The 22,888-nt window shown below is 36.6% G+C and overlaps 1 protein-coding gene across 3 annotated transcripts in view; it reads right to left on the minus strand.

The window, feature by feature from the left end:
* LOC128657322 (uncharacterized) overlaps window positions 1–22,888 on the minus strand; it is a 97,686-nt gene that overhangs the window by 70,746 nt on the left and 4,052 nt on the right. For 2 of the 3 annotated variants that reach the window (XM_053711624.1, XM_053711622.1), the window contains exons 2-6: window positions 17,543–17,626; window positions 15,877–15,942; window positions 14,611–15,242; window positions 4,649–4,754; window positions 106–210 (exon numbers count right to left, since the gene is read on the minus strand). In XM_053711624.1, the coding sequence (XP_053567599.1) occupies window positions 106–210; window positions 4,649–4,754; window positions 14,611–15,242 (843 nt within the window). In that variant the 5' untranslated portion in view covers window positions 15,877–15,942; window positions 17,543–17,626. The remainder of the gene's footprint in view (window positions 1–105; window positions 211–4,648; window positions 4,755–14,610; window positions 15,243–15,876; window positions 15,943–17,542; window positions 17,627–22,888) is intronic. The other variant, XM_053711623.1, reaches the window with a different exon arrangement.

Raw genomic sequence — 22,888 nt, forward strand, 5'->3', positions numbered from 1 at the left:
AAACATTTAGAATGTATGTACACTAAAAATAAATGTAAATAAACAAATACAGACGGTCGCATGGACATGCGCTGTTATTATGACACATATTCCATCAGCTCTCACCTCCCCTGTCAGCAGGTACACGATCTGCAGGGTGTGGGTCAGTATTTTCTCTGTTGTCATCTTGTCCCCGGTCATGTGACTCGCTGTCAGTGAGTTAGTCACACGCTGCAAGAGTGAAACAAAAACATTACTGACCCCTCTCACATCACCTGTGTGTATCCTGTTATCATATTCTCCATCTCATCATGGTCACATAACAAGACAATCCACTTGTGTAGCCAATCTGTGCACTTGTGTAACACTTAATGAGTCTGGCATAATAGAAGGCCAATGTGATTGCTGAAACACTCTGGTTAAAGGGGAATAAGTCATTGTTTTATGTGCAAGGCATATATCAGAAATTAAGGACAGCATTACAAAATATCTGTGTACACAATAAATGTTTTACGTATGCAAAGTATTTATCAGCAATTAAGAGCTGCATTGCAAATCTCTGAATGCAAAATACATGTTTACAAGCATTTAAACAGTTAAGCAATATTCACATTGTTTTGCAGTACAGAGGCACAACCCCTGAGCAACTTCTTCAATATCTCCTTTGCTGAGGTCGATTAAAAGGACACTGAACCCAATTTTTTTCTTTTGTGATTCAGATAGAGCATGCAATTTTAAGCAACTTTAGAAATTTACTCCTTTTATCAATTTTTCTTTGTTCTTTTACTATCTTTATTTGAAAAAGAAGGCATCTAAGCTATTTTTTTGGTTCAGTACCCTGGACAGCCCTTGTTTATTGGTGGGTGAATTTATCGACCAATCAGCAAGAACAACCCAGGTTGTTCACCAAAAATGGGCCAGCATGTAAACTTACATTCTTGCTTTTCAAACAAAGATACCAAATGAAGAAATTTTGATAATAGGATTAAATGAGAAAGTTGCTTAAAATTGCATGCTCTGAATCACGAAAGAAATTTTTTTTGGGTTCAGTGTCCCTTTAAGGAAAAAAATAAGTAAGCTTCTGCAAAGATCAAGAAATCACTGTGTAACATGTTGCAACGTCTATTTCTGGAAACTGCAGGATACATTCCTGTATTTTTGGGCACAATACAATGTACAGAGATAAAATGACCAGACAAAATAAACTGTATAAGTACCTCTTGTTCATTGAACATAGGGAGCTGAATTTTGAGTGTAGTGTGGCTGTGATTGCTGATAACACTAATTGATTAAACTTATTGGAGGCAAATGGAAATGAAGGTAATTGGAGTCACTAAGTAATAAGTAAAAATACACCAAGTGATACAGAAATAACAATAAATATAAAATGTAAACTATAAATGAACCAGAACATATGGAACTAGTCCTAAAGCCCGTTCACACGGGCCATGTTTATATATATATATATATATATATATATATATATATATATATATATATATATATATATATATATATATATATATATATATATATATATATATATATATATATATAAAATCTCGCTGCTGGCCCTGCACGTGCGATCAGCCCTCTCCCCCTCCACTTGCCGGGTCCTCGCGCTGCTGTCATTCACCCCTGCGCGTGCGATCAGCTGCTGTCTAAGGCCAAGTGTTTGTCTGAACTGCGCATGACGGCTTCAGACAAACTCTTGTCTTTTATAATATAGGATGTAGTTTTCAGGCACAGGATGTGAGCAAACTAACCAGCTAGTTGGTGTATGTGCAGGTATTATCTATATATGGCATATTATGTACACATGCTTAGGGCCATTCTATACAATAGCACTTCCTCTTCTGCACATATTACTACTTGATTATACCATATAAATAACAGTTTATTCTTTATTAGCCTAAGCCTGACATCACTTCATAAGATAGCAAAAAAAGGGGGTTAAATAAACTAGCGCTTAAAGGGACATGAAACCCAATTTTTTTCTTTTGTGATATAGAAAGAGCATGTCATTTTAAACAACTTTCTAATTTACTTCTATTATTTCATTTGCTTCATTCTCTTGATATCACTTGCTGAAAAGCATATCTAGATATGCTCAGTAGCTGCTGATTGGTTGCTGCACATAGAGGCCTTGTGTGATTGGTTCACACATGTGCATTGCTATTTCTTCAACAAAGGATATCTACAGAACTGAGCAAATTAGATAATAGATGTAAATTGGAAAGTTGTTTAAAATTACATGCCCTATCTGAATCATGAAAGTTTAATTTTGACTAGACTGCCCCTTTAAGAGTTAATATCCCTTGCCTTATTCTCCTACTATCTACTTCCCAGATAGAAAGGTGTATAAAGTGAAAAAGTTATGGAAATTAGGCGCTTAATCTGCAAAAGGGATAAAGGTGTGTATGGAGGTCGTTAGCTAAATATGTAGAAAAAACTGGACCTTGGACAGAATAAGTGAAAAATTCTTCTACAATTTATTTTCAAAATAAAAACATGATAATACCAAGATAAAATAAATCACAATCCCCAAATGTTGCAACACTATATCGATCAATTCATAAAATTTCTAAAATTCAGATATACATTTGTTTCATACACAAATAAAAGGATTTATCTGCTCTTTTGTATCCTTTGTTCAAAGATTTTAGATAGAATGTATTCTTTTATTTCAACACAATTAATAATATTTGTCTCTATTTGATATTTTATATCTATATTTCATCAACTTTAAAATTACAAATATGTAGCAAAAACGAACAATTAGTTAAAACAATTTATATGCAAGACTGATTATAAATGGTGTCCCCACAATGGCTGTTTACTTATATTGGTTGTAATTTTGTGTATCTAAAAAGTTCATCAAAGCATTTGTAAGTAATTGGAGATAAATTACTGAGGGCTGTGTTCTTTATCCTTATATTTATGTTGTAATATATTACGGTTTCACAGTTACCTCTTTGTATCCTCAGTGAGCTTAATTTGTAGAAAAGGAATGTTACAAACAGTGTTTAGGGGTGATTTTCTTACCCTCTCTTGTGAGCTGTTACTACTCACGGCTTCCCGGCAGTTCCTATGTGTCCTCAGTTTGACTCTCAGACAAGGGGTTCCGGTAGGTAATTTTCTTTGTGTTACCTTGTCACTGGTCTTTGTAGAAGTGCTCTGATTACAGCACCAAACTGTAGACAATCCTTTTGTTTCTGTAACTTGCGCAAGTTAGCTTTTGTGTTTGTAGTTCCTCAATCTCCTGCACTTAAGTACTTCTGTACGCAGGAAAAAAACAGGCTTTTTCTTTCTTGGTGTTCACACAGATATCAACATGTTTCGCCAGCAACCCTGGCTTTATCAAGAAACTGCTTGGCTGTGAAACCGTAATATATCACAACATAAATATAAGGATAAAGAACACAGCCCTCAGTAATTTATCTCCAATTACTTACAAATGCTTTGATGAACTTTTTAGATACACAAAATTACAACCAATATAAGTAAACAGCCATTGTGGGGACACCATTTATAATCAGTCTTGCATTTAAATTGTTTTAACTAATTGTTAGTTTTTGCTACATATTTGTAATTTTAAAGTTGATGAAATATAGATATAAAATTTCAAATAGAGACAAATATTATTAATTGTGTTGAAATAAAAGAATACATTCTATCTAAAATCTTTGAACAAAGGATACAAAAGAGCAGATAAATCCTTTTATTTGTGTATGAAACAAATGTTTATCTGAATTTTAGAAATTTTATGAATTGATCGATATAGTGTTGCAACACTTAGGGATTGTGATTTATTTTATCTTGGTATTATCATGTTTTTATTTTGAAAATAAATTGTAGAAGAATTTTTCACTTATTCTGTCCAAGGTCCAGTTTTTTCTACATATTTAGCTAACGACTTCCATACACACCTTTATCCCTTTTGCAGATTAAAGGGCCACTGTAAGTAAATATTTTCTATGCCTGTTACTAACTAACTACCCCAAATACGCTTTTTATCAATAGCATTTCATTAACATATCTCTACCGTATATCAGAAATCTTGTCTGCAAATGTAATTGTTTTCCAAACCCACTCCGTGGGTATCCTTTGCTCTGTACCAATCCGTTTACAGTACCTAGGTTTCAAAATGGCGCTTTAAACACAAAGTTATTGGTTTATGTATTTTGAACATGCAGTGCTGAAAATAGTGGGCAGGATAACGTGACATCATCGGCGAATAAAAGATATAACTTTTAGAACGTTTTGAAACTTTGTTTTGGAGAAAATATAGGTCAGTAGGTTTTAATTAATGTTTATTAACTTTAATATGTTAGTTGTTTGGCTTAAAAATTATAACAGAAAGTAATCCTTTAAGTGCCTAATCTCCATAACTTTTTCACTTTTCACTCATCACTTCATAAGATGCCTATTGCTGGTCTGTGTATGGGAATGATCGAACAAATAACAAAAGGCTGCTGGGAAATAACTGTCTCCGCATGTGAATTTCTACAACAGAATATTCTCAGAACAATTCTACACTTTTGTATTTGCACAAACACCTTAAACACAAGCTCTTCCTTTACCTCTGAGCATCTGACACCTCTTGTTGCTAAGCAACTAATACACATTAACTGCAGGAGGTTACCGTGGTGTTATGAAGTTTTCTCACCTCTCCCGTCAGCAGGTAGAGAATCTCCAGGATGTGATCCAGGATCTGCTCAGGCAACTTCTTCATCTTGTTCGAGGTCAGTGATTTTCTGTGACACTGAGACCTGCTACAGTGACACATACATGTCAGATATTACAGATATGAGAATAACGGTCATACACACACATATTATATATATATATATATATATATATATATATTATAAACAAAAAAACGGACACATAAAGAAGCTCAACCAATAATGCTGTAATATAATAATTATAGAGGGAATGCTACCTGGTGTTCACTATATTACCATACACTTAGAAAAAGAAAGAAAAGGCTGTACCAGTATAAGGTGCAGCCCAAAAGACCAGGATAACAAGCAATCACCTAACAAAAAATAATAAATGAATGAATCAAATACCAATAAATATAAAAAAAGTTGCAATTTAATCTAAATGAACAAAAAAGTGCAAAATTCATTAATCAAAAATAAAACACATAACATAAAGACACACATAGAAGATAAACAGACAAATCACATGGGCCCCTCATACAGCTCCTAAACTGAAACCTAAGCCGGCAACACAGTCCAATGTCAGATTATTTTCATTCAAAATGATGGAACAATCCACATCTGCATGCATTGGAAATGAAATGGACACATAACATGTATCAAATGAATGAAGATGATGATAGATGGCTGTATGCAGTGTCGCGGCAGTGATGGTAAGACAATAAACAAATGAAGATGGTATATAGGATGAAAGATGACACCAATCACTTAGGCCAGTTTTAGGGCATTCAAACATTCACAGCAAACCTGTACGTCTAAAGGTCTAGATGCTCAGTGTGGGGGATTCACATGAGAAAATTAGTATAGGGGGCGAGTTAACCCGATATTTGCAAATCCATATAGGATACTAGGCAGTTCATACCAAACTTTACGCCCCTAAATGCAGATCACACATGCGAACAATTCAGGATGTACTCACTACCCCTCCACACAATGGCTGTCTGACTGGCAGATTTCATGCAGTTCCACAGGTGTTGCTGCTCCAAAAAGCAAATTGGGGGGATCCCACGGACAAAAGCGCTGCTCACCGACGCGTCCTTTTGCGCGTTTCACTCCTAACTTGCAGCATGGAGCTTCTTCCGGGTTGTGACGTAGTAAGTGCAGACGTCTCATTTATTGGTGGTAGGCAAGTCATCTGACGATTTTGTCATGAATCCTTAAAGCGGCACTTCGTTCATACTTAATGCAGCCATTGTAAGTCCTTAAAGGGGCAATGAATGTGCCATTCATGGTCAGATGACTTGCCTACCACCAATAAATGAGACGTCTGCTCTTACTACGTCACAACCCGGAAGAAGCTCCATGCTGCAAGTTAGGAGTGAAACGCGCAAAAGGACGCGTCGGTGAGACTATGTTTGAGTGAAGAAGAGGATCATACAAAGAAATATATACAAACAAGTAAAGTAACATAATTACAGAGCTAGTTGCACTGCCCAAAACCTATTTAAAAGGACCACTAAAAACAGTAAATGCATAATAAAGCACTTGGTTTCAATTTCTATTTTTCCTCTTACTGCATCATGTGACAGCCATCAGCCTATCACATAATGCATATATCTAGATACTGTGAATACTTGCACATGCTTATTAGGAGCTGGTGTAAATAAATATATTATGCACATTTAAATAATTGTAATGAATTGAAAAGTTGTTTATAATTGTGTGCGCTATCTGAATCAGTTTAATTTTGACTTTAGTGTCCCTTTAATGGGCACACTATCCAGCTGATTTTTCTAACTAGAGGCAACGAAAGTACTCCCAGGCATCACAGGTGTATACGCTTATCAGCAAATCCAAGATATCCAAAGCAGCAGTTATGGTAAAAGTACTCACAGAGTCACCACCAATATGATTGTAAAAATAGCGCTCTTTATTTGGGTACGTTAAAAACAAAAAGGAGCCTCAGCCCCATAAGTGCATGGTAGAGGTCACAGCAAGAAAACGGCAGACATGATTTGCATGGTATTCCACGCTTGATCACTGCTATCTGACTGCTGTGAGCATGTTCTCTTCTTAAAGAGACATCAATTAACAACACTAAAAACAACAAGTTAACCCCTACCTGCCTGAATTTATATTTTGCTATGCACATATCAATTTAAAGGGGAAATTATTTATAAGCCTCCAATTATCAGTGGGTAACCCTTTATTCTTGAATATGTTTTCAACCATTACGTAAAAATACAGATTAAAGTATATATATATATATAACTATTTTGAGATTTAGTTAGTGGCACTTAATGATCACCATGTGAGATACTAAAAATATTTATAGAAGTAAGCCTCATATTTTTCAATATATAAACGAGAATGTGTAAGAAAAGTAGGAAAAATAAAAGTATATAACTAGAGATATTAACAATCCCTAAATGAATAGGTTCACATCACTTTCTTTATTAATCCCTAGTGGGTGCCTGGTGTGTGTTCAGTAGAAATATCCATTTTGCCTCTTTATAACCAAGTTTGTATTCTCTGTCACCCCCCCTTTTATGTTTAGGGACATGATCTATTGCTTGGATGGAAAGTAATGATGCGTCACCTTGGTGCATATATTTAAAATGTTTAGATACTGGTGTCAGAGTATCTGGATCTTCTATGTTCCGTATATGTTTGAGAGCACTTGTCTTTTAGGAGGCGTTTAGTCCTACCTACATATTGTATATGGCACCCCCTACATGTTAGGAGATAGATTACATGGTTAGAATTACAGTTTAATTTGAACCTGATGTCATATTCTCGGTTTGTAATTGTAGATCTTAAATTTGTACCTTCTACAACAGTTGCATGTTTTGCACCGTTGTGCTCTACACTTGAAAAATCATAATCTGCTAGGTAGCCATGTCCTGCTGTTACTGCTAGGTAAATCGGATGGTGCTACTATATTACCTATAGTTTTACCCTTTTTGGCTACAAATTTACAACCTCCCATAGCTACCTGCGATAGTCCAGAGTCTACCGCTAATATAGGAAGGCTTTGTTTTACAATATCACAAATTCTAGTGTATACCAGACTATATGGGGTACTGAATACTACTTTTTCATTCACTTTTGTATTGTCTTTTCTTTTGTAAGAATTTTTGTATTTCAACAAATCCTCCCTTGATATTGTGTCTACCTTGTTTTTGGTGTTATTTAGTAATAACTCTGGGTAACCCCTATCTAGGAGTCTTTCCTTGAGTACCAGGCATTCTCTTTCATATGTTTTTTCATCCGAACAAATTCTTCTTGTTCTTATAAATTGGCCTTTCAGTATAGCTTTTTTTGACATGGCCAGGGGACTAGATCTGTAATTTAATATTGCGTTACCTCCTGTGGGTTTCCTGTATACCGTTGATTTAACTGTGTGGGTCTCTATGTCTGCAGCTCCAAATCCAAGAATTTTATGTTTGGTTTGTGTTGTTCAGCTGTGAATCCCAGATTCATGTCATTGGAGTTAATGGCCTCCAAGAAGCTTGCCACAGTTTTTTCATCTCCATCCCACCAACAGGTCATCAATATATCTTCCATAATAAACAATATGTCTCTTGTGGTGGTTTCCATCTGCATAGACGTGGCAGGCTTCCCACCAACCCATAAAAAGGTTGGCGTAGGCAAATTTTGCCCCCATAGCCGTGCCACGCCTCTGGAGATAGCAACACCCACCAAACATAAAAAAATTATGTTTCAGAAGGAACTCTATGGCAGTTAGTAGAAAATATAGAACATCCTTTGTGTAATTAGAAAAATTGTTTAGGAAATATGCCACAGCCGCTAGACCCTGGTTTTGTGGGATGGAGGTATATAGAGACGTAACGTTAACTGTCAAAAAACAATATGATTTGTGCCATTGTGAAATTTGTTAAGAACCTGTGTGGAATCTTTAATGTAACTGATTAAATTGCCCACTAGTGGTTGCAAATATGTGTCCACTAGTTCAGATAGAGGTTCAAGGAGAGAACCTACCCCAAATATAATTGGCCTACCAGGGGGAGTTTTGCTGTCTTTATGTAGCTTAGGGACAAAGTAAAAGATGGGAGCAAAGGGGGTTGATGGGAGTAGCGTATCAAAAAACGTTTCCTTGAAAGCCCCTACTTGTCATCCTAGTTCTAATAAGTCCTTTAATTGGGCTTTAAATTTCTGAGTGTTATTGAAGGTCGATTTGGAGTACACCTCCTCATCATTTAGCCGTCTTTCAGCTTCTGTGATATAATATTCACGGTCCATAATGACCACATTCCCACCCTTATCTGATTCTTTGATCATGATTTCAGTGTTAGATTGTAAGGTCTTTAAAGCTTTGTTTTGAGCATAGGTATTCTGTTATTATGGATTAAATGTATGTCTTTTTATTCATTATACTCTCTGAAAGTTCCTGTAATTTCAGCTCAACAGTACGCTGAAAAACATCTATGCTCTTGCTTCGCTTTGTATAGGGTAAAACTTGCTTTTGTTCATGCTAGGTTTGAACATCACTGTATCACGGTATTCTTCTTACCTCCACGCTGTCATTCAGCATGGAGGTGAGATCTAAAACCAGGCATTGTTCATTAAACGTTAGGTCATGGTTATCATTTACCTGCATTTGTATTTCAGCACTTATGTCTTGCTTGGCACCATCCTCAGGTTTTGAAAAATGTTGTTTTAAAGTTAATTTTCTTACAAATATATTAACATCATGGATGGTGCCAAACAGGTCAAAATGTGCAGTTGGAGTATAATTTAGACCTAATCCAAGTACTTCTTTCTCTCCCTCTGTAAATTCATGCTTAGATAAATCACATTTCTTATACATATTTCTTTATTTGTGTGCGTGTTTGATATCTGGTTCTGCCCCCCATTTACGTTTACTTCCCCCCCTACTGCTCCTTCTTGTTTTTTTCTTTTTGGCTTTGTGCCTGTGCGCACTTCGTTTTTTTACATATTGTCTCATTTCTGAGGGGGTGTGCTGACATGCCAGTTGTATCTACCAGTTCATCATTTGAGTCGTGTTCAGAGGTGTCAACGTCATACTCAGTTTCTGAAAATTGCCCTTTTTTACTGTTTTTATTGGACAATGTATCCATTTTGTTTTTATGGAACCGATTTGTATGACGCTGACTCCTCCCCTCACTCTGCCATCTATAAACTTTATTCAACTCATAATCTCTTTTGTTCCTTGGCAATTTTTGCTTTTTAAAGTACCATAGCTCTTTTGTAAATCTTGCCATATTCTCTTCAAATTTCTTATCATAGGATTTGGAGTCCTTATCCGTCTGGAACCCTTGCAAGTCCATTTGCACGATTTTGATATATTTGATTGATTCCAGTCTTTGTTGTTTTTTGAAAGTTATTAATAAGTCCATTAGTGCAAATGAGCAGTCATCCAAAATGTATTCAATTTTTTAATGAAATCAGGGTCAGTGACTAAAAATGAGGGGAACTTTCTAATTCTTAACCCTCTAGGTATTCTTTGCTGTCGTTTGTATAGCAAAAAAGTCTTGATGCCAAGATCCAATTTGATGTCTTTACGTCTGAGTTCATCTATTTGAAAAAACAGTCCATCTAATGAGTTTTCATTCTCTAATAAAATAAGATCCACTTCCTGATCATATCCCTCTAATGAGGCTTCTAAGTCCTTAAAGACAAATCCACTAGGAGGGTCAGACACAATTTCCCTAGTATGTGGCGTATCCCAAAGTAGTAATAATAATAACAAGCGCTATTGTACTTAACAATGTAGGAGTTCAAATATTGGTGGTGTTTTGTTAAGTTAGATATTCTTGAAAATACAGCATGTCACTGTTAAAGGTGAGTAACAAAGTCAGAGAAATCTGTATACAAATGGCTGCTGTAATCAGGCGGAGCTTCAGCCTCGCACTTTTAAAACGCTAAGTAAGTGCTCCACAGTTACTTCATATGCCCCCATCAGTCATGCCACTACCAGGCCAACATTTAAATATATTCAAATTGGCTTAAAACTAGCTAATGTCTTGTTTTCAATGCTTGTTGCACAATTTATAATTAAATCAATTAACCCTTTAAGGACGCAGCTTTCAGTTGGCTCAATTGTTTTATGACGGAAAAATTCCGTCATATGTCCTTAAGAGGTTAATGTTAAATTATGCAAGTAATTTGTACTTTGGCTAGATTAAATAACAGTAAAATATTATCCCATTGCAATATATTGCACTGCCCCCACCTGGCTACTTCATAATGCCACATGGCTGGCAAATGTTTCTGTGAACAGTCTAGACAGATATATACGATTATAGAAAGGTTCCCTCTGTCACACACATTCCCTCCCTAGTAGGTTATATACAGGCATATAATATTATAGAGAGGTTCCTTCTGCCTCATAAACAGACAGCCACCACCCCAGTATGTTATATACAGCTATTTAAAAGACTATAGAGAGGTTCCCTCTGTCCCACATTCATGCATCCCCTCCCAGTATGTTATATACAGGTATGTAAGATTATAGAAAGGTTCCCTCTGTCCCACACACATGCATCGGCCCCCGGTGTGTTATATACAGATATATAGGATTATAAATAGGTTCCCTCTGCCTCACTCACACAGACTCCTCCCCAGTACCTTATATACAGTTATAAGTAAATCTTAGTTTTTATAGCCCTCATTTTTACTCCCATACTAAATTTCTAAAGTAATACAAACAAACAGACCCTTCCCAGTACCTTATATACAGATATATAATATTATAGAGAGATCCCATTTATCTCACACGCACACAGCTCCTCCCCAGTATGTTATATGCAGGTATACAATATTATAGAGATGTTCCCTCTGCCTTATACACACACACAGATATTACACCAGTGTTCACCCCAAGGCCATTTTAGTGGGAAAAAAAACAGGATAATTTTACTGACCAACTGGTTAAAATGTATGCCAGTTTTTAAACTAACATTTGTTAATATTAACCTCTTGACATATGACAGAATTTTTCCGTCATAAAACAACTGAGCAAACTGAAAGCTGTGTCCTTAAAGGGACACTTAACACCTGCCTGCTAAAATCCTTAAAACAAACTCCTTCTGATTAATCAAAATCAAGTAAGCATAGATGTCTATGCCATCTTGTCAGTTTACCCCAAATTGTTTAGAAAAGTGTTTTCAATTACAATGTTGTACCTGTGCTTGATGTTTGTATGCATGCCACCATATTGTAACTTGCGTTACACGCAGGCACAGCTGTCACATGATACGCACGGCACAGTGTTTAATTATGTATGTTGTTTAGAGAGCAATCACATCTGCAGTACGCACTAACTGTGAGGCATGCAGAGCGTGTTCTGCAGTGTGTGAAGATATTATTATTTATGTGTGCCTGATGTATATTACATAAGTGAGTGAGAGCATGGCTTTAGACACCACAATTAAAAATAGTAAGCTCTGGGGAGGGACAAGAGAGAGACCAGTCCTGTAAATAATGGGTAAGCCTTGGCTAGGGAAATCCTTATTCCGAGGTCTGGTTATATCTAACCCTGGAGTACATAATATGGCACCAGAAGATCCTTACTTTTCCTGCCCAAACGTTACATCCATCCTTGGTCTCAAAGCGTGACTCCCACTGCTGCCTAACACAAGGCAGCCCAGCCTGTCATTCTTAGGAAGTGTGTGCAAACGCAACTGAAGCCCGTCACCCACAAGGAAGCATCTGGCAACTCTACAAACCGGAGTTTTGTTGCTGAGCACTTCTGACCCTGCAGTGCATAATACTGCACCTTACTTTTTCAGTAAAACATCAGATTACTCCATGGGCTCAAAGCGGGACTCTGTCTAAACACCGGCTAAGTGCTTGACATAGACAGTAGTTTGAAGATACTCTCCGTTTTGTAGAGTTGCCAGATGCTTCCTTGTGGGTGACGGGCTTCAGTTGCGTTTGCACACACTTCCTAAGAGTGACAGGCTGGGCTGCCTTGTGTTAGACGGCAGTGGGAGTCACGCTTTGAGACCAAGGATGGATGTAACGTTTGGGCAGGAAAAGTAAGGATCTTCTGGTGCCATATTATGTACTGCAGGGTTAGATATAACCAGACCTCGGAATAAGGATTTCCCTAGCCAAGGCTTACCCATTATTTACAGGACTGGTCTCTCTCTTGTCCCTCCCCAGAGCTTACTATTTTTAATTGTGGTGTCTAAAGCCATGCTCTCACTCACTTATGTAATATACATCAGGCACACATAAATAATAATATCTTCACACACTGCAGAACACGCTCTGCATGCCTCACAGTTAGTGCGTGCTGCAGATGTGATTGCTCTCTAAACATACATAATTAAACACTGTGCCGTGCGTATCATGTGACAGCTGTGCCTGCGTGTTACAATATGGCGGCATGCATACAAACATCAAGCACAGGTACAACATTGTAATTGAAAACACTTTTTTTTAAACAATTTGGGGTAAACTGACAAGATGGCATAGACATCTATGCTTACTTGATTTTGAGTAATCAGAAGGAGATAGATTTAAGGCTTTTCAGCAGGTGTTTAGTGTCCCTTTAAAGGGTTAACGGCTAGATTATAAATTGAGCGCAAAATATTGCTTTCACAAAAGCAATATTTGAGCTCAACTTAGTAATACATTTACACGCAAATGTGCGCTGGTATTACAAGGTGCATGGAAGCATTGCGTTCAAGAGAGCGCAGTTCCATTGGCTCCAATGGGAGCCTTGTTCTCAAGCTGATAGTCACGGCATGAGAACCTAGTGCAGTGAAGGGGGTAAGTTGCGCAGCACTTAAAGGGACAATGAAGCGAAAAAAAAAATATTTTGCGATTCAGATAGAGCATGCAATTTTAAGCAACTTTCTAATTTACTCCTATTATCAAATTGTCTTCATTTTCTTGGTATGTTTATTTGAAAAGCAAGAATGTAAGTTTAGATGCCGGCCCATTTTAGGTGAACAACCTGGGTTGTCCTTGCTGATTGGACAGCACCTTTAAACAAGTGCTGTCCATGGTTCTGAACCCAAAATTTGCTGTCTCCTTAGCCGAGATGCCTTCTTTTCAAATAAAGATAGCAAGAGAACGAAGAAAAATTGATAAGAGAAGTAAAATTAGAAAGTTGCTTACAATTACACGCTCTATCTGAATCATGAAAGAAAAAAAATTTGGGTTGAGTGTCCCTTTAAACACAAACACAAAATTATATACACACACACATATAAATACATAGCAGGCTTGCACTCACTGGGCTTTAACAACAGATGCCTTTTAATGTGACGTTTCAGACTGAGGTCTGAGGAAGGCGATATGTTCCCTGAAACGTCACATTAAAAGGCACCTGTTGTTAAATATATATATATATATATATATATATATATATATATATATATATATATATATATATATATATATATATATATTTACTGGGAACACACAGTTCCCATAGACCGCACAATGTAAAGGCACTTTTTAGTGCCTTCTTTTCTAACAAACCAAACCCGCCATCTTTAGCCCCCAAAAACTGCCTATGTATAAAATATACTTTATTTTGGGGGCAATTGGGTAATTTTTTGAAAATTAACCAGAGATCTGATCTCTGGTTAATTTTCTAAAAGCCAATTGCTACCGAGGCCTCGCTGTAGCAATAACCAGCCACTTGTAATGGCTGGTTATTGTGTGCTCACTAACGGACAAATTTGCCAGTTAAGGGGGAGTGATAAATTAGTGTTCCACTTGTAATATAGCCCTAAATGTTTTAGATATTTGTTGCTGAAATGATCATTTAATTAAATTATGCAATTAATTTGTGCTTTGGATTCACTTAAGATATCATCCGCTATTGAAGAGGATGTATCTAATGGAACATATGTTATTATCAGCTGGGTCTTCATACAAACATCAACTTGTCTTATCTGTAATTATGGAGACCCCAGAAACATTGGTATTGCTTCCCACTTCAGTATCATTTTTAACTTGCCTTGTAATGGGGCTAGGCACTGATGATGTTCTAGGGTCGCTTGTTTGCAGTTCACTTGTAGAGGTTGGTTGGATGTCTGGAACTTTCAAAGGACTATTTACTATATTGCATGTTTTCTTCTGTGTCGTAGTGTTATAACTCCTCATTGTCTGTAATTCCACGGACAACTCTTCAAAAACTTCTGATATGAGACCAGTCCAGGTTCCTATAGACCTTGTTGTTATTAGACCATGTGTAGAAGTGTGTCTAGTTTTGTGTGACCATTCCCTTTTCTTTTTGGGTGGAGGTTGAATGCTTTCTGTAGATTGTGGTTCATTTATGTTTAAAATGTCTGGATTTGTTAAGGGACTGTCAAATATGGTTGGTATTGCGTCCTTCTTTAGGTATTTGCGTACGCCAATCATTTCATAATCATTTTCCGTGAAATGCCTTGAGCACATTCTGAATACAGAGTTTTTCTTTGTTTCTATTATTTTTTCAACCAGATTATCCATGTCCTCCACAGCTTGTCCAGAGCTCTGTATCCATGACCTTATTCTGTTAGGCGATGTCGGAAAGCAATGCATAGTGGTATCCCTTTTTTTCCCCCACATTTGTTTTTTAGAGCAACCATTTACAAAACAACGTGGCATCTATGAAGAGTAGAAAACAAAAATGTGATAACTATAAATTGTACATGTAAAATTGTCAAAGAACCATGAGAAACATTGTTCATACTTACTATTAATAATATGTCTTTGTTCCTATTGAAATAAATGAGGTTCTCCCCCCCAAGGTAAACTTACACTCAAATGTATCTTTTTAAAAAAATAATAACATATCTACAGTATATACAGTGCTTTCTTTGTAAAAGTACAGGTGCCAGTACTCATTGATTATTGATTGATATATTCTGCTAAGTAACTGAGAAAAGCAAAAGGTACAATATTATTTACAATGCCTGATGTATTTTGAAGTCCCCTCTTGTGAAAACTAGTATATTTACATGATGATTACAAATATTACGTCTTATGAGTTGGCAGAGGTGGGGGTACTCAGTACCTGTGAGTACCCCCACAAAGAAAGCCCTGTCTATATATAAAAGAAAACAGTATTGTTGCAACAATTTAGATGTAATGATAATTAGAGAATATTACTATTTGTTTTTTTCTCCATTACACAACATTATAAAAGCACAGTATTAGTGATGTTTACACTACTATTATGATGCATGTATAAGGTGTATTATGGCACCTGTAGAAACTTATGAAGTCTGTAGAAACTTACAGTCCAATGACGACTCCTTGTCAAGAGTGAAAGCAAATAGACTCACAGTAAACTGTGGATTTCGTACTAAAAAAAATAAATAAAATAATTTAATATCAATGACAAATCGAGAGAGCGAGAGAGCGAGAGCGATTTACAATAAGTAATATTTACAGATTGAAGTATTTATATAAACCTATAATAGTCAGTACACATAATGCATTCCTAAAGGAATAGGATTTATGTCTGACTTAATCAATGTATGTGTATCACTGAACAAAAACCTACAAACGTGTGAACAATCCTCACATTGTGAGACATGAACAATAAAAACAGACGAGAAGTCAGACTAAAAGAATGACACAATAAATAGATGATTACACACACACACAATACCAATACACATTGTCTAGCCTGTAAATTATTTGTGCAAGAAACCCTACAGGACAAAAATATGTAAATTTAGTAATAAAAAAAAAAAAAAAAAAAGTAGTTAAACTGAACTTTGGTATATACATAAATAAATGTAAATGAAAGTTCACTGAAGTATATATATATATATATATATATATATATATATATATATATATATATATCATACACCAGAATACTGATAGAATCTGTAGGCGCTCTACAAATAACCGATAATTTAAAAAAAATATATATAAAAAAACAACAACATTAGTAATCGTTATGTAATGATATACTATAATAATAGTAAATTATAATACAATTGTATATGCTATTATAATATTGTACTACAAGTTATATTATATCAAACACTGAGTATATGTTTATTTGTATTCATTTTTTTTTTTTTAAAAGTGAATTTATAAATGTGTACTCCATTTCATACCAGACCTCATAATCTAGAGCACAAGGGGGATATTGTACATCCACCATAAAGGGAAGGTTCAGACATCTAGCATTCAGGGGGTACTCCCCATACTATACCACAATTCAGCACCGGCACTATAGCAAAACCCCATATACAACTTACATTGTTATTCACCATATATAATTTATATGTTTCATATATTACACCAAAAATAGTATAATCCTCTCATTGCTACTAAACTAGGTACTAATGCAGCCGTTATTAGGATTTTACAAGTTACACAAACTATACAATATGTTGTTCATCCTTATCTGTATCATCCACATATTGATTAATCTGTATGGAGTATAAATTAAACAATATAGAATATGAAAGGCAGTGTGATAGTTTTTTTTATATACATTTTCAATAACCAGCAACAAAGATGGCACCAGTGTACAGCTCTTGCGTTCATTTGCCCCCCCCCCCCCCCCCCCCCCCTCTTATGAATAAACATATATACCAGCCAGAAGTGGAGTAACAAAGTTAGTTCAATTTAAAAAAAATATATATATTATTGCCTGCTGCTGCGGCTCCCACTGTACATACGATCCAGCACTGAGAGCTCTTCAATGTAGGGAATCCAAGTCTGTCAATAATCAGCACATAGGAATGAAGCGTTCCAGCCTTAACAGATAAGGATAGTATGTACAGTGGGAGCTGCAGAGACAGACAATATTATTACCAGGGTTTTTTTTTGTTTTGTTTTTTTAAATAAAGTTTTACATTTCCAACTTATAAATGAAAAGAGAGCGCTGCACAGGTGCTACACAACAGTATATGAAGGCTAAGTTTGTAAAAGCATATTACCTGCTGCTGCAGCTCCCAGTGTACAGACGATCCTGCACTGTCAGCACTTTAACGTAGGGAATCCAAGCCTCAGCATGTAGCAATCTGGAACAAAGCCAAACATTTTATGAGGGACTATCGCTGTGAACAAGCTTTTATTCAGCTGCTCGCAGAGTTCCGTCCACTTTAAAAGTAATATTTTCTGTGAGCCAACAGTTTGAACTGTTCTGCAATTAGTGCTCTATCCCTGTGGAACTTTTATTGTAGCTAGAGCGTTGATTGGAGAACAGTTCAAACCATTAGCTCACAAACAACATAACTTTTGATGTAGGCGGCGGGAACGTGCGGTATTTGAATAACATAGCTAGATTAAAAAGTAAGTTACAGCGCATCTTCATTAGAAGTGATCAATTAAAGCCCATCTAAAACATCACTAACATTCAGGATCTGATTTAAAAAAAAAAAAAAAAAAAAAAGTTGAAAGTTTACCATTACTTTAAAGTGAATGTCAACTTTCATAATAAGTACCCAGGTTTTTAAAAAAACTATTAAAAACAGGGGCACTTTTATTCATGAAAGTTTACATTGCACCGGATTGTACAAATACTTACCTTCTTCTCCTGAAACGCTGGATCGCCGATCCCCGTGCCTGCTTCTTCCTGCTGTACTTACACAGCAATGACGAAACTGGCTTCCTCCTATCACGGCATGGCCTCACCAGATGGACGCTCCTGGGGGAAGTCGTGATTGCAGGAAACTGGTTTCATCATTGCTGACAAAGTACAGAGGACCTGCAGGCCTGGGGCGGTGACCCGGTGTTTCAGGAGAAGGTATTTGTAAAATCTGGTGCAATGGAAACTTTCATGAATGAAAGTGCCCCTGTTTTTAATAGGTTTTTTTTTTTTTTTTTTTTAAACTGGGCACTTTATCATGAAAGTTGACATTCACTTTAAAGGGACAGTTTACTCAAAAATGTTCTCTTCTTTAAATGGATAGTAAACCCAAAAAATATTTTTAACTCATTAAAAACTTCTTAAAATAAATAAATACATTTGTAATTGGTACCTTTGTAAAGTTTTCTGTTTTTTTGTAATTTCAATTAGAAACTTGGTACTGCGCCAAACCCATTTTTTAAACATTATATGGGCCCTGTTACGATGTTCTACCTAGGTAGATACATCATGGCGGCCCGCATGCGCAATGAAACTATTTTATTAGCAACGCATGCGCAGACTCGCCCCCCAGGCTACTGAGAGTTCTTTCAAGCAGGCACCGCACCTGACAGATTTTGTTCACAGATCTCATCTCCTGCATCAAGAGAGTCACAGAGTGCAAATCTTTACATAAGCATCGCTTGGAGGGGAGGCTTCACACTTACAAATGAGAAGAGACCATTAGGAGAGCAGCGTGTATACTAGAATTCTTCCCTTCCTGTGATGAAGTCCATCTGTCTTTTAAACGTTGAATACGGCAGTGAGTTTGAGAGCTATGCTTATTTAACTGTCGGGCTCATCTCCCCCCCCTCCCTCTGGCTGTGTTTGCTTTAATGTGGAAACGGAGCCCTCATCGTCATTAATCAAGCAAACACAGCCAGAGGGAGGGGGAGATGAGCCCGACAGTTAAATAAACATAGCTCTCAAACTCACTGCCGTATTCAACGTTTAAAACACAGATGGGCTTCATCACAGGAAGGGAAGAATTCTAGTATACACGCTGCTCTCCTTAGTGTAGGACAGAAGCAGCTTGTAAAGTGTTGTACAGCTCGCAGCCTGAAGCGTGGGTAATAGAGTTCCTGTTTATATTGTTCCCTATCTGTCTCCACTCAGTTGCTGGTGTGAAGCTGCCCCTTCAACCAATAGGATGAATAAGCTGTGAACAGCTGTGATTTAATGTCAGTACTGCGCATGCGATGCTGACTGAATGGAATATTTAAATTAAGGGGCCCAGCAGCTTTGCCATTGGATGGGGGGCGGATGATGGATTATATGAGCCATGCCTCATTTTATGGGCGGTTATTACCGCACATTTCATGACAATTGAACCTTTAAATTTAAGGTATGTAAAAAGCTTAATTTAATTAAAAAACTATTTTAAATTATTGCATTTATAATAGTAATTATAAAAATATATTTTAATTAGGTTCACATGGGAATCAATTTCTAACCCTTTAATTTGTTCCCAATGATCTACTTTACCTGCTGGAGTGTATTAAATTGTTTACAAGTATTTACATTGCCCTTATATTGGCATTTGAAATAGTTTATTTAGCCTGTGGTATCCCCACCCATCCTGAAAGTTTTTGGCCTCGAGGCCAAACTGTTAAAGGGACAGTCTACCATAGAATTGTTATTGTTTTAAAAGATAGCTAATCCCTTTATTACCTATTCCTCAGTTTTGCATAACCAACACAGTTATATTAATATACTTTTACCTCTGTGATTACCTTGTATCTAGGAACCTTCTTCCAGCCCCCCTGATCATACGACTGTTTGTTATCTATTGTCTGAAATTTAGCATTGTTTTGTGCTAGATCTTAAATAACCCCCTGTGCCTGAACACAGTGTTATCTATATGGCCCACGTGTACTTTCTGTCTCTTTGTGTTAAAAGAGATTTAAAAAGCATGTGATAAGAGGCAGCCCTCAAAGGCTTAAAAATTAGCATATGAGCCTACCTATGTTTAGTTTAAACTAAGAATACCAAGAGAAAAAAACAAAATTTGATGATAAAAGTAAATTTGAAAGTTGATTAAAATTAAAAGTCATATCTGAATAATGAAAGTTTAATTTATACCAGACTGTCCCTTTAACACAGCCAGTAGAAGAACTTACACTCCCAGAGGGCTATAGAAGAGAAGGTAATAAAATGTTAATTTCGCATTGTTCTATCCAAGTATTGATGATTGGTTTACAGACAGATATAAGATAAAGAAGCTTGTATATGTACACAATGTATTAAAGTAATGAGATCTGATTATACCTACAAGCTCAACCCATTTTATTAGGTTGTGGCCTCAAAACACAAAATCAGCTAATTCATATACACCAAAAAACCTACATACATTTTTATACTCTGCAGCTGGTAAAAAAAAAGTAATTGGAAACACATTAAAGGGACACTGTACCCAATGTTTTTCTTTTGTAATTCAGAAAGAGCATGCAATTTTAAGCAACTTTCTAATTTACTCCTATTATCAATTTTTCTTCGTTCTCTTGCTATCATTATTGGTGGATGAATTTATCCACCAATCAGCAAGGACAACCCAGATTGTTCACCAAAAATGGGACGGCATCTAAACTTACATTCTTGCATTTCAAATAAAGATACCAAGAGAATGAAGAAAATTTGATAATAGGAGTAAATTAGAAAGTTGCTTAAAATTTCATGCTCAATCTGAATCACGAAATAAATTTTTTGGGTACAGTGTCCCTTTAAGGAAAAACTATTTTATAGTATACTGTCCATTTAAGTAACATTTATAAATGACAGAATATGTTACAATATTGCAAAGAATTAGACTGCCCCCACCTGGCTACTTCATAATGACACCCGGCTGGCAATACTTTCTGTGAGATACAATGATAAAGGACGTGTAAATGCGCTGTACAGCACGGGGATAATTAAAAATACAATGGCATACTATGTATGGCTATAAATTAAACCTTTCTGAGAGTACTGAATAATGTTGAATTATATCCTATAGATAAAGAGTCGCATACTATGTATGAATAAATGGATTATACCAACCCCTAATTGGGAGTGAAGAATCAAAATGCTACGTATCTATAATATAAATACAAGCTAGATTGAAAAGTAATAGTACGTTATACCAAAAGAAAGAATTTGCATACTATGTATGAATAAGTTTTCCCATGTCCCTACGCTGGATTGAAAACAGTGTTCCGTTATATCAATATATATATATATATATATATATATATATATATATATATATATATATATATATATATATATATACACATTCAATTAAAACGCATATATAAACTAAAAATGGACACAATATATCAGCTATATTAACACAATTTATTTGATTGGCGTATACTCAAAAAACATATATAAAAAATTGATGAATCAAGTACTGTAGTGACCGATCACTGTGGATATAAAATACTAAAACGTCTTTTAAAAAAGTCGTCTTTAAAAAATTCTTTTGAAACTGTGCGTCTGAATTCAATAAACGATTCCAATAAGAAAGGTGATTAAGTTTGCAGGGAACAAGCTTTCATTACTGCTTGATAAAAACTATTGTGAGACTTTTTTCCTTTTGGCCCAGTATCGTGATGAACGTTATAATTCTTTAAATACCGTGAATAGTCTTAATAGCAAACCGTGTTAGTCTAACCACACTGCCGGGCTGATACACTCTTAAGTGCTTAACCCCTTAAAGACTGAGGACGTGCAGGGTACGTCCTCAGAAAAAAGGCAGTTAACGCCTGAGAACGTACCCTGCACGTCCTCAGTGTGGAAAGCAGCTGGAAGCGATCCTGATCACTTCCAGCTGTTTTCCGGTTATTGCAGGATGCCTCGATATTGAGGCATCCTGCAATAACATTTTTTACCCCTCCGGTGCAGAGAGAGCCACTCTGTTGCCCTCTCTGCACCGGACATCGATGGCCGCATTCGTTGGTGGGTGGGAGCTGAAGTGGGAGGTGGGTGGGCGGCCATCGATGGCTTCTTGGTCAGAGAGGGGGGCGGGATCGGGGGCGGTATCGCCGGGGGCGCGCACGGGCGTGCGCGCGTGCACGGGGAGGGAGCGGGTGGGAACCACTTACACTACAGAAACGGTTTTTTTTATTATGGGGAGAAAGGAGGGATAAAATCCCTCTAAAGTCATCTAAGGGATCTGGGAGGGGGTGGGGGATTAGTCTTGGGGGGGGGGAAGCTACACTGCAGAAAAAACAAAAAAAAATAAAAACATTTTTACATGCAAACTGGGTACTGGCAGACAGATGCCAGTACCCAAGATGGCCCCCAATAAGGCAGAGGGGGAGGGTTAGAGAGCTGTTTTGGGGGGGGATCAGGGAGGTTGGGGGGCTAAGGGGGGGAATCTTTCACAGCAGCATATGTAAATATGCTATATATAAAAAAAGGATACCTTTTATTTTAGTACTGGCAGACTTTCTGCCAGTACTTAAGATGGTGGGGACAATTTTTGGGGTGGGGGGGGGGGAAAGAGAGCTCTTTGGGAGGGATCAGGGGGTCTGATGTGTCAGGTGGGAAGCTGATCTCTACACTAAAGCTAAAATTAACCCTGCAAACTCCATACAAGCTACCTAATTAACCCCTTCATTGCTGGGCATAATTCACGTGTTGTGCGCAGTGGCATTTAGCGGCCTTCTAATTACCA

This window comes from Bombina bombina, chromosome 4, assembly GCF_027579735.1.
Source record: "Bombina bombina isolate aBomBom1 chromosome 4, aBomBom1.pri, whole genome shotgun sequence".
Taxonomy (NCBI): Eukaryota; Metazoa; Chordata; class Amphibia; order Anura; family Bombinatoridae; genus Bombina; species Bombina bombina.